General features: G+C 42.9%; 1 protein-coding gene across 1 annotated transcript; it reads left to right on the forward strand.

The window, feature by feature from the left end:
• Window positions 1-9,410: 9,410 nt before the first annotated feature.
• Window positions 9,411-13,504, forward strand: LOC125556231 (uncharacterized). The gene is made up of 2 exons (XM_048719004.2): window positions 9,411-13,004; window positions 13,147-13,504. The coding sequence occupies exons 1-2, from the start codon at window positions 12,115-12,117 to the stop codon at window positions 13,250-13,252; spliced, it is 996 nt and encodes a 331-aa protein (XP_048574961.1). The 5' UTR covers window positions 9,411-12,114; the 3' UTR covers window positions 13,253-13,504.
• Window positions 13,505-14,987: the final 1,483 nt, after the last annotated feature.

Raw genomic sequence — 14,987 nt, forward strand, 5'->3', positions numbered from 1 at the left:
AACATGAGTAGCAAAGTATTCATAGAAAGAAGCTACTATCTCAGAGTCAAGTCCATATTTAGTGCTAAATTTACGGAAAACATCGGTATCCATAAATGATTTAACACAATCAAACTTAGGTGTTACACCTGACTCCTTACCTTCGTCGAGAACCCAATCTTCAGAGTTGCGTTTAATTCTCTCCAATAAATTCCATTTGAATTCAATAGTCTTCATCATAAAGGAACCAGTACAAGAAGTGTCGAGCATGGAGCGATTGTTGTCAGAAAGTCGAGCATAAAAATTTTGAATAATCATTTCTCTTGAGATCTCATGATTGGGGCATGAATATAACATGGACTTAAGCCTCCCCCAAGCTTGAGAAATGCTTTCTCCTTTGCGAGGCCAAAAATTATATATATATAATTATGATCACGATGAACAAGATGCATAGGATAAAACTTCTGATGGAATTCCACTTTCAACCGTTTGTAGTCCCATGATCCCATATCATCACATAGCCTATACCATGTCAATGCATCTCCCTTCAAAGATAAAGGGAAGACCTTCTTCTTCATAACATCATTGGGCATACTTGCAAGCTTAAATAATCCACAAACCTCATCCACATAGATTAAGTGCAAGTCGAGATGTAATGTTCCATCTCCTGCAAAAGGATTAGCTAGCAGTTTCTCTATCATACCCGAAGGAATTTCAAAGTAAACATTTTCAGTAGGTTCAGTAGGTTGAGGAATAACTATTTGCTCTACCGGTCGGGGTGAAGATACCCCAAACAAGCCCCTCAAAGGATTACTTTCCATAGTAACAAGTGACAGTAAATTTTAGCACACTATATAAATTTTTCCTTACCAAATTCCACCTGCCAAAGGCGCTTCACTCCCCGGCAACGGCGCAAGAAAAGAGTCTTGATGACCCACAAGTATAGGGGATCTATCGTAGTCCTTTCGATAAGTAAGAGTTTCGAACCCAACGAGGAGCAAAAGGAAATGATAAGCAGTTTTCAGTAAGGTATTCTCTGCAAGCACTGAAATTATCAGTAACAGATAGTTTTGTGATAAGGTAATTTGTAACGAGTAGCAAGTAATAAAAGTAAATAAGGTGCAGCAAGATGGCCCAACCCTTTTTGTAGCAAAGGACAAGCCTGGAAAAACTCTTATATGAAGGAAAGCGCTCCCGAGGACACATGGGAATTATCGCCAAGCTAGTTTACATCACGTTCATATGATTCACGTTCGGTACTTTGATAATTTGATATGTGGGTGGACCGGTGCTTGGGTACTGTCCTTACTTGGACGAGCATCCCACTTATGATTAACCCCCATTGCAAACATCCTCAACTACAACAGAAGTATTAAGGTAAACCTAACCATAGCATGAAACATATGGATCCAAATCAGCCCCTTACGAAGCAATGCATAAACTAGGGTTTAAGCTTCTGTCACTCTAGCAACCCATAATCTAATTATTACTTCCCAATGCCTCCCTCTAGGCCCAAACAATGGTGAAGTGTCATGTAGTCGACGTTCACATGACACCACTAGAGGGATAACAACATACATCTCATCAAAATATCGAACGAATACCAAATTCACATGACTACTAATAGTAAGACTTCTCCCATGTCCTCAGGAACAAACGTAACTACTGACAAAGCATATTCATGTTCATAATCAGAGGGGTATTAATATGCATAATGGATTTGAACATATGATCTTCCACCAAGTAAACCAACTAGCATCAACTACAAGGAGTAATCAACACTACTAGCAACCCACAGGTACCAATCTGAGGTTTGGATACAAAGATTGGATACAAGAGATGAACTAGGGTTTGAGATGATATGGTGTTGGTGAAGATGTTGATGGAGATTGACCCGCTCCCGATGAGAGGATCGTTGGTGATGACGATGGTGATGATTTCCCCCTCCCGGAGGGAAGTTTCCTCGGCAGAACAGCTCCGCCAGAGCCCTAGATTGGTTCCGCCAAGGTTCTGCCTCGTGGCGGCGGAGTTTCGTCCCGTAAGCTTGCTTATGATTTTTTCTCGGACAAAAGACTTCATATAGCACAAGATGGGCATCGGAGGGCCACCAGGGGGCCCACGAGGTAGGGGGCGCGCCCAAGGGGGTAGGGCGCGCCCCCACCCTCGTGGCTGGTGGGTGGCCCCCTCTGGTACTTCTTGCGCTCAGTATTTTTTATATATTCTGGAAATAACTGCCATGAAGTTTCAGGACTTTTGGAGCTGTGCAGAATAGGTCTCTAATATTTGCTCCTTTTCCAGCCCCGAATCCTAGGTGTCGGCATTCTCCCTCTTCATGTAAACCTTGTAAAACAAGAGAGAATAGGCATAAGTATTGTGACATAATGTGTAATAACAGCCCATAATGCAATAAATATCGATATAAAAGCATGATGCAAAATGGACGTATCAAAGACTTATAAGTTAAGAGACTAATGTGTTTATGAGTGTACACATATTCTATAAGTCTATGAGGAGTTTGATATTTACGATGTAAGTCGACCCCTAAAAATGAATGTCTTCAGTTGAAGACTTTGAAAATGAGGAAATTGGTGTGACCTTGAAGACTTTGATATTGATGTGAGGATTATGAAGCGTGAAGACTTTTGTTTTCGTAGTTTTATTTTCTCTTTCTTGAGTCATAGGAAACACCGTACTGTTAAGGGGGTCGAGGTAAAACTAAGGAAACACTTTCCACGTGATGCTCATCTCAAAGCCTACACATTCCCAATCCTTTCGAGTGAAGCCATTGGAAATCTCATACAACAGCCAATTTCTTCAATGACAGAGACGAAGTTCTTCTATTCTCTGAGGAATTTGTTCTGACTAAGGAGTTATGAAATCGCCAGTGCGGATTGCCTACAAGTGAGGAACATGATAGCCCTGAGGAATTTGAGAGCTCAAATTTCCGACCATTGTTGTGTTGCACGTCAGCTATCCCAAATATCTTATCCAGCTAACGGTCATATCATTGAAGGGCATTTATGTCTTATCATGTCGGGCTGCTCCCCGGCTACAAATAGCCGCCCCTACAACCACTAGATGGTTGGATGCTCCGAGAGAAACCGACACTTGTCATTGAGAGCATCCCATCCTCCGAGGACTTTGAGCGAAAATCATGAGTGAGGAAAAACCCAAACCCAAACACCTACAACCCAAAGTGATTGAGCATCACTGAAGAGATTGTTCCTGCGTGGAAGCGACGCTTGTTACCTTCGAGGAATGTGCATCCTCTAGACGGTTATGCGTCATGGTTAGAGCATCCAAGAGGAACTGTGGATCGCCGAGTAACCGAGTCTGTGAAGGTTTGGAAGTCATCTGAAGACTTACCACGAGTGATTGGGCGAGGTCTGTGTGACTTTAGCTCAAGGAGAATACGGTGAGGACTGTGTGTCCTCGGGTTTAAATACCTAGCCGCTCCAACCACACGTATGATTGTCACAACAATTGTAACTGGTCTACAAAATCATTGTCTTCACCAAGCTATTGGTTCTATTTCCTCAACCCTTTCATTTCCTCATTCATGTGTTGATGAGCTTGATCGTTACTGTTTGAAGACTTTATCAATTTCCTCAATCCTAATTCTTCGGTCATCTTATCTTCAGCCTGCTTATCCTGTTTTCACGCTACCTATGCTATGTGTATGTTTCATTTCATCATGATGACTATGCTACTGCTTTGTTATGCATGCACCTGAGTACTTATTCCACTGCTTGTAGTTTGTTGCTTAGGAAATTCCTCAAGTTGAATTTCCTCAGTGATGAATATGTAAAAATCGCCTATTCACCATCCCCCCTCTTATCGATATAACGCACTTTCAATTGGTATTTGTACTCCCTTGTTCTGTGTGATTTTGGTTTAACCACCTGGAGTTTTAGTTATGTCGACCACAGGTATGAAGAAAGTGTCGTGCCCCATCTTTGACGGTCACGATTATCCCAAGTGGAAGGCCATGATAAGGAAGTGCCTCATGGCGATGAACATCGAGCTGTGGACCATCACTGAGATTGGCCTTACCAATCTATGCAAGATGGCGCATGCTGATGATATTCGCAAGTACACTTGGCTGGACACTATGGCGAGGGATATCATCTGCTCTTGCCTATCCAGAGATGAATTCAGGCGCATTATGCATCTTTGCAATGGGAAGCTTATCTGGGATGGAATCTTTGACACTATGAAGGTCATCAAACTCGTCATGATCCCTGGTTTGATGAGTTCAAGGAATCACTCAAAACGATGACTTTCGAACCAGAACCATCATCTTCAGCACCATGCCTCATGGCAAAAGGTGCAAAGGTACCCGAATACTCCTCGTCTGAATCTAGTGATGATGAATCTAATGATTTCGGACCTAGCTATTCCAAGCTTGCTACTATTTCCACTAAACAATAAAAGGCTTTGGAAAGGGTTCAAAATCTGCTAGATAAAAGCGATGACCTGTTGGGTGAGGAAATGGATCGAGTTCAAACTCTAACTGACGATCTAAAAGTCTTCAGTCTAAGTTTGATAACCTTCAAAGTCATCATAACACTCTCTTAGCTGATTATGAAAAGCTTTCTTACGAATTTCTTCAAAGAAAGCAAGATCTTGAGAAGCTAAGTGTGACTTGGTGCAGCCATGCATGCTCTAGGCACTTATGTGTGCATGCTTCATTATCAAAGACATGCATGCCCTCAACCACCGAACCTCCGTCCCATCCATCATGCATGCATGCAAGAAGGCAATGCTACAGGGGTCAGACAATTTTGTTTTGGTTCAATGGAGCAAGAGGAGTAACGTGTACTTTTTGGTGCGCTACACCACAACATGCTTACACGTCATCAAGTCAACCGATGCATTCTTGAAGTGTATGGTCTTGGTACGGCACGGCGACCGTGCCACAGGGAACCGACTCAGGCGCACATCGTTTTTTAATAAATAGCTAGCTTAGGTTAGGGTTAAGACTTGGGTTTTATTGTATTGTCTAGCCATAGCTGCAATTCGCATCTACGAGACGTGTAGGACTACCGCCTTGTCAGATCCACAGTGGAACCCCAACATTTCCATCTAGTTTGTGTGCTCAATTTATTATCCGCAATTTCAGTTGCAATTCACCTTTGTTCTTGCCGGTTATTCAGTTGCTTGCAGAACTCGAACCTCGTTGTTCAGGTTGATCGTGCCTACGGCAAGGTCAATAACCATTGGAGATTGGTTTGCTGATTGTCGAGGCGTATCATCGGGTACAGTATAGCCGGATCGTCAAGGTCAAAATCCGCCAAATCGATAGTTATTCCTACTCTCATCGAAAGATCGGGCCGCCATCACGTCATTTCCTCTACGTCGCCGGTGACAGTGGGTCCTCGTCCGTCTCCGTCTGCCACTCCAGCAGTGGGAGCGGGCAGGGACCCTGGTTGTTTCTGTCCGGTAGGGATATAGGATAGGCATAGTTTGTTTTCAGAGGTACTGCATCAATGGTATGGACGGCGCCGCGTCAAAATAATTTGTTTTTGCTCTTCCTCCATCTCGGTGGCGCTCTAATGGGCGACGTTGGGGAGCGGGTGGCTCGGTCTTCTTGCCGGTCTTCAAATCCAGTAAGATTTGTGTCTGATGGTCGGTGCTTCACACTTTCTCGAGTGGCGTTGGTGCCGGCTGTTGCGGTTGTGTTTGGTGTCTTGCTGTGGGGTACGTGGATGGCAGAATGCAGCGGCGTTCCTCTTCTTTGACCTAGTCGAATGAAGTTGACGATGATGGGATCTAGTGTACACGGGGAAGAACCCCGGTCGACGTGCCACAAAGTCTCGGTCTCATCGCTTGTGGCGGTCCGGTTCATCGGCTCGAAATGCATCGTTGTTTGCAAAGGTGCTCCTCTAGATCTTGGTATGAAGGCGGTTCCCCTCTTTCTTCGATGTTGCCTAAACAGAGGAGGAGGACGATGGTGGGCGATGTTTTGGTGTGGCACAAGATTCTACCGAAGTGAAATTCTAGTTTTACTTCTTGTGAAGTCTTTGTTGTAATATTGCAAGACATCTGTGTATGTCTTCTGTAATGACCACATGTGTACTCTTTGTAATATGTTTGTCCGATGAAATATATGTGGTTATTCAAAAAAAACGGCTCACCTTTTCCGTAACGTCTAGGACTCTTTATCTGTCCACGGCTCGTGAAATATATGCGCGTCCTCCATCACGACCATACGCTGCAGACCTACCAACGAATCACTGTTTCGTACCGTATTTTGCCGTACGCCTCTTTTCCGCGTGCTCGTGTCAGATGCGTTGGCGCAACTTCTCCCGATCCCGAGAGTGGAACGTGCGACGAAGATTTCAGGAGCATCTGCGCTCGGGCGCTGAATCGCCGCTTCCAGATAATCGTGTTACTTATAGAAGTAGGTGCTGCCTGATTTGCGGAAGTGAAAACAAACTAGGGAAGCAACGTTTATGGAGGAACGAACGGCCAGATAGAGGCATCAGAGTTGGCAGGGGGCGTGCTTTGCGGAAGGAAGCAATCAATTAACAAAGGAAGCAATCAATTAACAAATACTCCCTCCGTTCGGGTTTATTAGGCCTCTCAGCATCACAAGCATGTCCCTTTTTATAAGGCCTTGCTTTGGAAAGATGCATGCATGCAACCATTTCATTGGTTGTATTGAAAGCCATTGTTATTGGCGCCATGACTGAGAAATTAATACACTTCATGCATATTTTTTTATTGGTTGCATACATGTGAGAGAGTGCATTGGGAGTGGAATGGAAGAATTAATGTGAGAAAATTACTATGTGTCTTGGTCTAAGAGAAGTTGTCTTTAGGCCTGATAAACCCGGACGGAGGGAGTAAGTCAATAAATCGCTCGCGTGGGCCTCATTAGGATCGGACGACCTAGATGCTCCTCGGGCTAGTCATAGTGGGAGTAACTTAGCTAGTAACATAGCGCACTTCAAGAAATTTTTGGTTATGTGGTAAGTAATTAATGAGAGGTGGTAACATAATATTTTACTGTAACATAACGCTTTCCAAGACAAGATGAGTATACAAGCTAATAAATGAAGCCATCTAAGATACTATTATTATGTTACTTTGCATTATGAAAATAGTAACTTAGGCTAGTGTCATATGCATGATACTAGTCTAAGTTACTCCCCACTATGACCAGCCTCAGGGCATGTACAATGATGCTATCTTAAAAATGCCATGTAGGATAAATAATGAGGTGGAGGAGAGAGAACTCATAAAAAGGCTTGTTTTTATTTCGAGTACAGAACGAGAGACAATCGACAAGGATGTAAAGTGAACAGTTGTCTTTATTGATGATGGGATTACACATATATATAGCCCCCGAAGGGGTGCGTCCGAAGGGGCATGAGACAACCGCCTCAATTAGGAAAAGCAAGGATTAATAGGATTAATTAAATCCTAACACTCCCCCTAATCCATGCTTGTTAGTGTAAGTATCATCATCTTGAAAAAGCTCCTCCAAAAACCCTGTGGGAAAAATATGAGGAGATATGTGTTTGATATGTTGCTAAAACTCCTTCAAACCCAGTGGGAAAAATAAGGATAAAATGGCACAACATATAATGGTCATTGTCTCTTTTAACTCAATACGAGAAAACTCATAGAATTTAGAGGACAATAAATATGTCATATATACTTTCCCAAAAAACCCGGTGGGGAAAACAGAAAGTATGACATATGATCTCATGTTGATATTACCTCATTAAAAACCTTTATGAGAACCTGTAAAGTAAACTCATGAAGGGAAAAAAGAGTATAATATGATGCATTGAACAGGAACAATTCAGGAAGATACTCCCCCTGATTCTTGCAAAATTCGAAGCCGTCACATACCAAAACATAGAAGTTGGTAGAGACCCGCTGAACAAATCATTCGCATGATTTGACTTGCAAGATATGCAATATAGTGAGATTGCTTATTATGTAACATGTTTTCATCCGGGCAACACAAGAAACATTATCGCTAAGATAATGGTTGGTGAATGTAGCCATGAGGTCTATTTCGAAGACTCTTCATGAGGGGGCTACCACACCTAGTAGGAACACTAAGCTTGTCTACGATCTGACATAGTGGGGATCTGATCGATGTATCCAATGATATTGGTGTTCACACTTTCTGTGAAACTGAAAAACCAGTACAAGATGTTTGATGCCTTGGAGATATTGAAAGATATTCTTGAGTACCAACCAATTATGTTTGGTGGATCCAATGGCATTATGGAACATTGAGTCCCAATATCTCATTTCCGTCATCTCTTGGTCTAAATATATCTTTCTCTACGTCTAGAGAATGAACTACCATGAGAGTTATGGATGGATAAGATTTGTCCACAATGAATTTCTCCAATATATTTTGGATATAGACAACATAGTATACCATAATGCATGAATGAAGGTGCTCAAGTTGCAGTAACGAGCGGTGTTTTGGTTTACCCAAATCCTTCATTTAAACTCCGTCATTAGATGATTACATGTGTCATCATTGCAGACATACAAACACGGATAATCATCTTTGCAGGAGTAATCCTTTTGTATAAGGAACTCACTACGTCAGTTGTACCATATGTACCGACCACAATAAGTCGTATGGTGACTTACTAGTTTTACACAATGTATGTTGCATTTTGTATTTCGATTCAGAATTGAGATTCCATCGGAAATCAATCATATATGTCTGAATATGGTGATCCATATGGATATGTAATCACTACATCTATCAACTGCAGAGATAGATGATTTTGTACTGCCAATGATATAAGTTATCGGAAAGAGATTCCACCTCTGGAGAATAGATGGGTATCTGCGTGAACCCTTGTGCTACAATACTTGCTCGTTGTTTCACCACCTCGTTGTTCTCAATTCTGTTTCCAGAAGAAAACTGGTGTAGGTATTGCTTATGAATACCTTCCCATTATTGAGTAAGATCATTTCTACCTAGATTATACCCTTTGCTTGAGTTCAGTCCGAGTGTTGTTCACACTTTGCCATGGCCATGGTCTTTGGACCTGAATCTTGTGAAAGGTTTTGCAATCTAGTTGAGAAATGTATGTCGACAATTGTAGATTTCCAGTTATATGTTTCTCCAGAATCTATATATCAATATAGAATTGATGAAATATCGTTACCCATGGTGACTGCTCGCGATTTCCCAATGTGATTGATTCGGGTATTCCGATGTCTCGGTCATTGTGTGCAGTATGACCTGGGTTGGTGGAGGTTTCCCATCCACTGGGTGTATACTACCCATTAGGTGTCTGTCAACATGAAGTTGACTTGCATTTACTGATTCACAGGCCTTGATATCCTTGCTTGCGAGAAGCTGAATCCTGATGTACTTTTGCCATACATCTCCCCCTATTGCTTTGAACGGGGAGTGGAGTGGATTTTGTTGGTACCTCCACTCTTTCAGGCGTACTTTTGCAGGATTGTAGGATTGTGTGACACCTTTATAGTCAGTAAATGAATATGGCAGGTTCTTTGCAATGTGTTGCAAATCTTCTGAACGCATGGTTCAAATCTTTGAGTACGTGGATTTGAGGCAGAAATGTGTTGAACATTCCACTAATTTCCTGGCATTCTTATGGTACTTGAATTCTCCCCCTAATGCCTGGAAATATTCCCCATTGAATCAACATACTGACCTTAAATAACTCCCCATTCAAGGGGCTTGACGTATTGACGGAAATACAGTTATTCCTCACATAGATCCCAACTATATGTTTGAGGGACCAATGATGTATGTCGGGTGGTGATATCGGTATGCAACCGAATTATCGCAGATAGGAAATACTTGGTAGATATCCACATATCAAAGATAGAGGAGAATAATATTATGCAGTTATGTCATGAGCGTGTAAAACCGCATGACTCCAACGTAAAGTTGGTAAGTTGCAATTCCAAAGTAAAGATAATGCAATGAGCTTAATTCTTTGGATATAGGATTCTACCAAACCATCTTGAGTCTAGACATTAGGACAAATTGCTAAACTTCAATCCAAGGGCCATAGAGAAGGCACTCAAGGAGAATTCGGCAATGTTATCCATTCGATTTGCTTGAAATCAATGTCAGGATAATGAGCCAATGGTTTCGTGTGAATAAAGCACACACTTAAGACCATCATGTAGATATGTCATTTAGAACCATGGAATACCTGAATAGTCTAGTCAATGGATCGGAAGAGCCACTTATCTCAACTTGATGCATTCAAGGAGTCTGAGTGGTTCAGCATAGACTTTAAGGTGTGCGGGCCTTAAAATTAGCTTCCCTGTGTCACTTTTAGTGCATATAAAATCCAAATGTTGTTAGAATTTAGCATCATAATAATCATAAACTATTGGAATTGCTGATAGTTTCGATTTCAACACAATGTCTCGATGACCAAGGCGAGTATGCCAAGTTTGTCATGTACAAGACACTCTGTAAAACTATTTCGTACACAACATGTGCTACGGGTTGTGTCGTAGGTGTAGTACAATATAGATGATACACAGAGAATGTGCTTGCCATATCCGTTGCATATGGTAAAGAGAAGTTATTTCTCTTTGTTGTCATCATAAGTTTCGCTATGGAAACTATTTTAACATATACCTCCATAGTTTAGTAGGGTACGAGTTAAACCTGAGAAGCAATAAAGCATCCCGACGTTACTCGAGTACCCACAGGAATAGTAAATATGACTCGAGTTGAGCCAACAAATACCTTATCGCGTCTAGCGATTTTAAAATATCTCGTTTCTCTCAATGAGAGTGGAAACATTGGACTTCCCTCAGTATAGAGTTTGTGGTGCATGTGTCCACAAGGCACATATCATTTTTCATCGGATTGACTCCCGTAGAAATCTATATATAGACATAAAGATTCTCAATATGAAAATCACCGTCAGATATATAGAATACATATAAATGTATTTGTATCAAAGTGCTGATACAATATATTGTGATATACAATATATGACGATGACAACAATACTTATGTTATTGTTACAACATCGTAAATGTACATTAATTATATTGACCACTCAGGAGATTGAAAGACTATTCATAGTCTCCAAACATGTCGGTTGAGGCATATTCAACCATCACATTCTCCGTGCTCATAGGGTCCCGTCACAGCTGGTGATGTCGGATTGAAGGTTGAAGTAAGACTCAAACCTTTGCCCTTGAGGTTCATTGTATCCCAGGAATTGCTGATACAGAATAACCAGATGCCAAGATCTGAATCTAATGTCTTATGATTTATAAGACACCATTTTTCTGTTAGCGGTGTGATCCTGACCAGAGATGAATCCGGAATTGCACACATTATTCCATGAGACACAAGAGCGATCATGATGCCCATGGCCCAGATAGGGCAGTGGTGGCCATTGAGGGTGAATGCCTCAAATTCTATAGCCATATGTTACCTCTATGGGTAAACCAGAGATAATTAATTTACAACTAGTAAATTAAGGACCATCATGGTTGATGTTGTAATGAACTTAGAAAAATCAATGGGTATTTCAAGAAGTTATCTTGAAACCATTAGCATGAACCTCAAATTGCTAAATATGACACCTTGAAGATAATCTCCAAAATGGAGTAGATCTCGCAACACTAGAGATACTCACTCGTAATGTCTTATGTCATGACTTAGTAAAATGTGTGGGAGAGCACTTTGTAAAGCAATTATAATGTCAAAATGACAAAATATAGGCTTTAACAATAGTCATTGATAATCTGCAAAGGCAGTAGAACTATATAACTACCTTGTGATCCCAATACATCAATTTGAAGAAATCACTTTGAATTTTGCATTTTTATTTGCAAGAAATTAAAAATCTCAATTGCAAATAGACGTATTAATCTCGACATGTAGCGAATATGGAGATACATACATCCCGGAATACATCGTACTCAACAGAAATACACCACTATTATAATGAATAGTAATGATGTTGCAAACTTGATGTTCAAGTGAAAAACTTGAATTGTATAGACCTCAAATTAAATGAGATGATGTTGTATCAAGTTGCAAGATAATTCAGCAAAGTGAATTAATATTTTGGGAGAGAAAATTAATCTCAACCGCAATGAAATTGTTTTGCGAGAGATTTCAATCACAAAACAATGCCGTTGTACAGTAATACCTCGATGGGAAAACTGAAAAACAACGAAGAGATAAGCACCATCGGCTTTCTCTGTGTGGTTACGAATCAAAGATTCGTTTTGGCTTTGTACACCACTACACCGCCAGTACGTAGAGTACGTTGGCGCCGGGTCCTTGCTCCGGCCGTGATGAGCCGGTGGAAGCCGGGGAAGATGCTGCGGGCGATGCCGGAGGGGCCACGCTGCCGCTGCGGCCATGCTGCATGGAGCAGCCGCTCCAAACGCCGGCCGTTGGCCGAGATGTGCCCGCGCCGTGCACTGGCCTGCCGGAGGCAGTATCGCCTTTGCGCCTCGAGTTGGAGACCGGAGAGCGTAGCCGGTGCGCCCCGCGAGAATGAGCCCGCCGCGCCATGGCCGAGCGGAGAGAACCGCGTCGGCCGCTGGTCGCTTGTGCCATCGGGCTGCGAGCCGCGCCGGAGGAGGGCTGCGTGCTGCGCGCTGCGCCGCGAAGGGTTGGGAACGACGCGCTATGGTCGTTGGCCGCTGTCTCCACGTCGGAGCCGTGGGCCACAGCCGCCTCCTCCTTGGTTTGGTTGTCTCCGGACGCCGCCCGAGGCCGCGCTTGTAGGTGCGGGAGTGAGGATGCCGCCGTCTGAGCACTTCACCTCACGGCAAGCGGGACGCCACGGGCTCGAGGCCGCGTCAGAACCGAGGGCTGCAAGCGCACTGGACACCGCCTCCGCGCCGGGATTCGCGGTGGTCGGCGAGGGCGACGCCGGCCGTGAAGACGCCACAGCGTTGCTGCACAGCGAGGCGGTTGGCATGGAAGGCGTCATCAGCCACCGCCGATCCGCCTCTTTGGCCGCGCCGCACCGCTGCGCTAGTCTGCGGCCTGCCCCCCTCTTCGCACGGTTGTTCCATCCTTCCTGTGTTCTGTTCTGATCAATTTCAATAAAGAAATTCCCGTAGGCCATTCATGAGAACACAATGGATTGCTGATCTTAATCACAAGAAGACAATAGAATTAACGTCTCCCTGATCGATTCTGTGTAGGGATGCATGCATGCGGATGCCCGTCTTTGCTTCCTCTGCTGTACCATTGGGAGCCGCGCCGGAGCGCGTCAGGCCCGCTGGGTGCTTCCTCAGGGCTCTTGCGTAACCGCCCACTGCGGCAATGGCCTTTTCTCTCAGCGGAGAGACACGCCGCTGATAACGTATTTCAAGTAGAGAACGAGAGACAATCGGCAAGGATGTAAAGCGAAGAGTTGTCTTTATTGATGATGGGATTACACATACTATATATAGCCCCCGAAGGGGTGTGTCCGAAGGGGCATGAGACAACCGCCTCAATTAGGAAAAGTAAGGATTAATAGGATTAATTAAATCCTAACAGTTTTCTTTTTTTTAAGAAAAGACAAGAGATGATCTCTTAGCACAATATGTCTCACCATGTTTTTAGGAATAACTAGTTATTGAAGATAAGGCTAAGAGATGACCCATTGTAGACATTATTTTTTGTCATCTCTAAATTGCATGCAAGACTTAAAATAGGACTATCTTATCAACCATTGTACATGTTATCATCGGACAGCCTCCAACTAGTCTGATAGATACAAATTGATTATAATTTGATGCCTGGTGGTGTCCAATTTTATAGAAGTAGAGATATCATGGATACAAGAGGGCAGCACCCACGCAAGCAAGAGTTAAGCTGCAACTTAATAGGCCGAAGATGGATGGACCAGTCAGGTCACCTGTCGGCATCCCAAGAAACCCCCAGCTAGAAAATCAGGCAGAACCCATGACCAGTGCTCGAAAAAGCATATGCTGATACGCTGCGACGAAAACGGCGGTGGATTCTCTTGGTATCAACTATCAAGTCGCAACGACCCGGTGGCTGGTGAGATACCACAAAGATCTCTATATTTATAAGCAGACAAAGGATTCAGATTTCAGAATGAACGGTGGACTCCGCTGGCACCAAATAGTGTGCTCTTTACAGCAGATAAACATCTTCACACCCTTATTCCAGCAACTTGGGATTTTTGGCACTACGGTCTTCGCTAACGACACGGATAAAACTGGGTCCAAATGCACATTTAGTGTCAGACGCTCGTAAAAAACACCAACATCAATACATCATAGAAGGGCATGGCATGTATGAAAATTTGCACAGAACTTTTGCACGAGAAAACATGGATACAAGGATGTGGATACCATCATAACATACAGGATAAGATCATGCCGGTTAATAAATTACAGATATGCAACACTAATGATAATAGAAAAATAATTGGGCTTCACTCCACATCACCATCAATAAAAACATGATAAGTGCTAATAAAGATGAGTGATCACCGGCAACAACAACTACGACCAAATGTAATGCAACCGGATGCTATGAATTGGTCTTATGGCAAGCAGGCACGCAAAGATAAACGAAACTACTGGGCAGACTACAGTGACCGGCCAAACTACGCACGATGCTACATTGAACGGTGCTATCTACTTTTACTCTACGTATGGACGGCTTGATGTGTGGCATCGTGCGAAAAGCGTCCAAAATCTGTCATGTCTGTAGCAGCACTCAAAGATAAATGGTCGACAAGTGATGCAATCCTAATTTTGACAAGGCAGGAATCAAGATGAAAATCAGATATGCGCACCTTCAGTCACCACACAAAGAGATAATACCGTTCGAGGATATGACCAATGCCAAGGTGGATAACGGATACTACTATAGCATAACAAAGTGTATTTCAGAAATCATGGTCAGGTAGGAGTTTCATGAAATGCAGAGTTATCCTTGTTACAAACGTTGCGTGATAATTACTGCTAGACCATTGTAGAAGCTGTTGGGCTAAAAAAAATGCATAACATATCAGTTTGACCAC

The sequence above is a fragment of the Triticum urartu genome, chromosome 5A, assembly GCF_056163025.1.
Source record: "Triticum urartu cultivar PI428250 chromosome 5A, HENAU_Tu73, whole genome shotgun sequence".
NCBI classification, from domain to species: domain Eukaryota; kingdom Viridiplantae; phylum Streptophyta; class Magnoliopsida; order Poales; family Poaceae; genus Triticum; species Triticum urartu.

Bases quoted from the DNA above. Each gene is read 5' to 3' on its own strand.
- LOC125556231 (XM_048719004.2), top strand. From the start codon at position 12,115: ATGCCGTTGTACAGTAATACCTCGATGGGAAAACTGAAAAACAACGAA. The intron at 13,005-13,146 runs GTTGTTCCATCC...GATTCTGTGTAG, and splicing joins CCTGCCCCCCTCTTCGCACG to GGATGCATGCATGCGGATGC.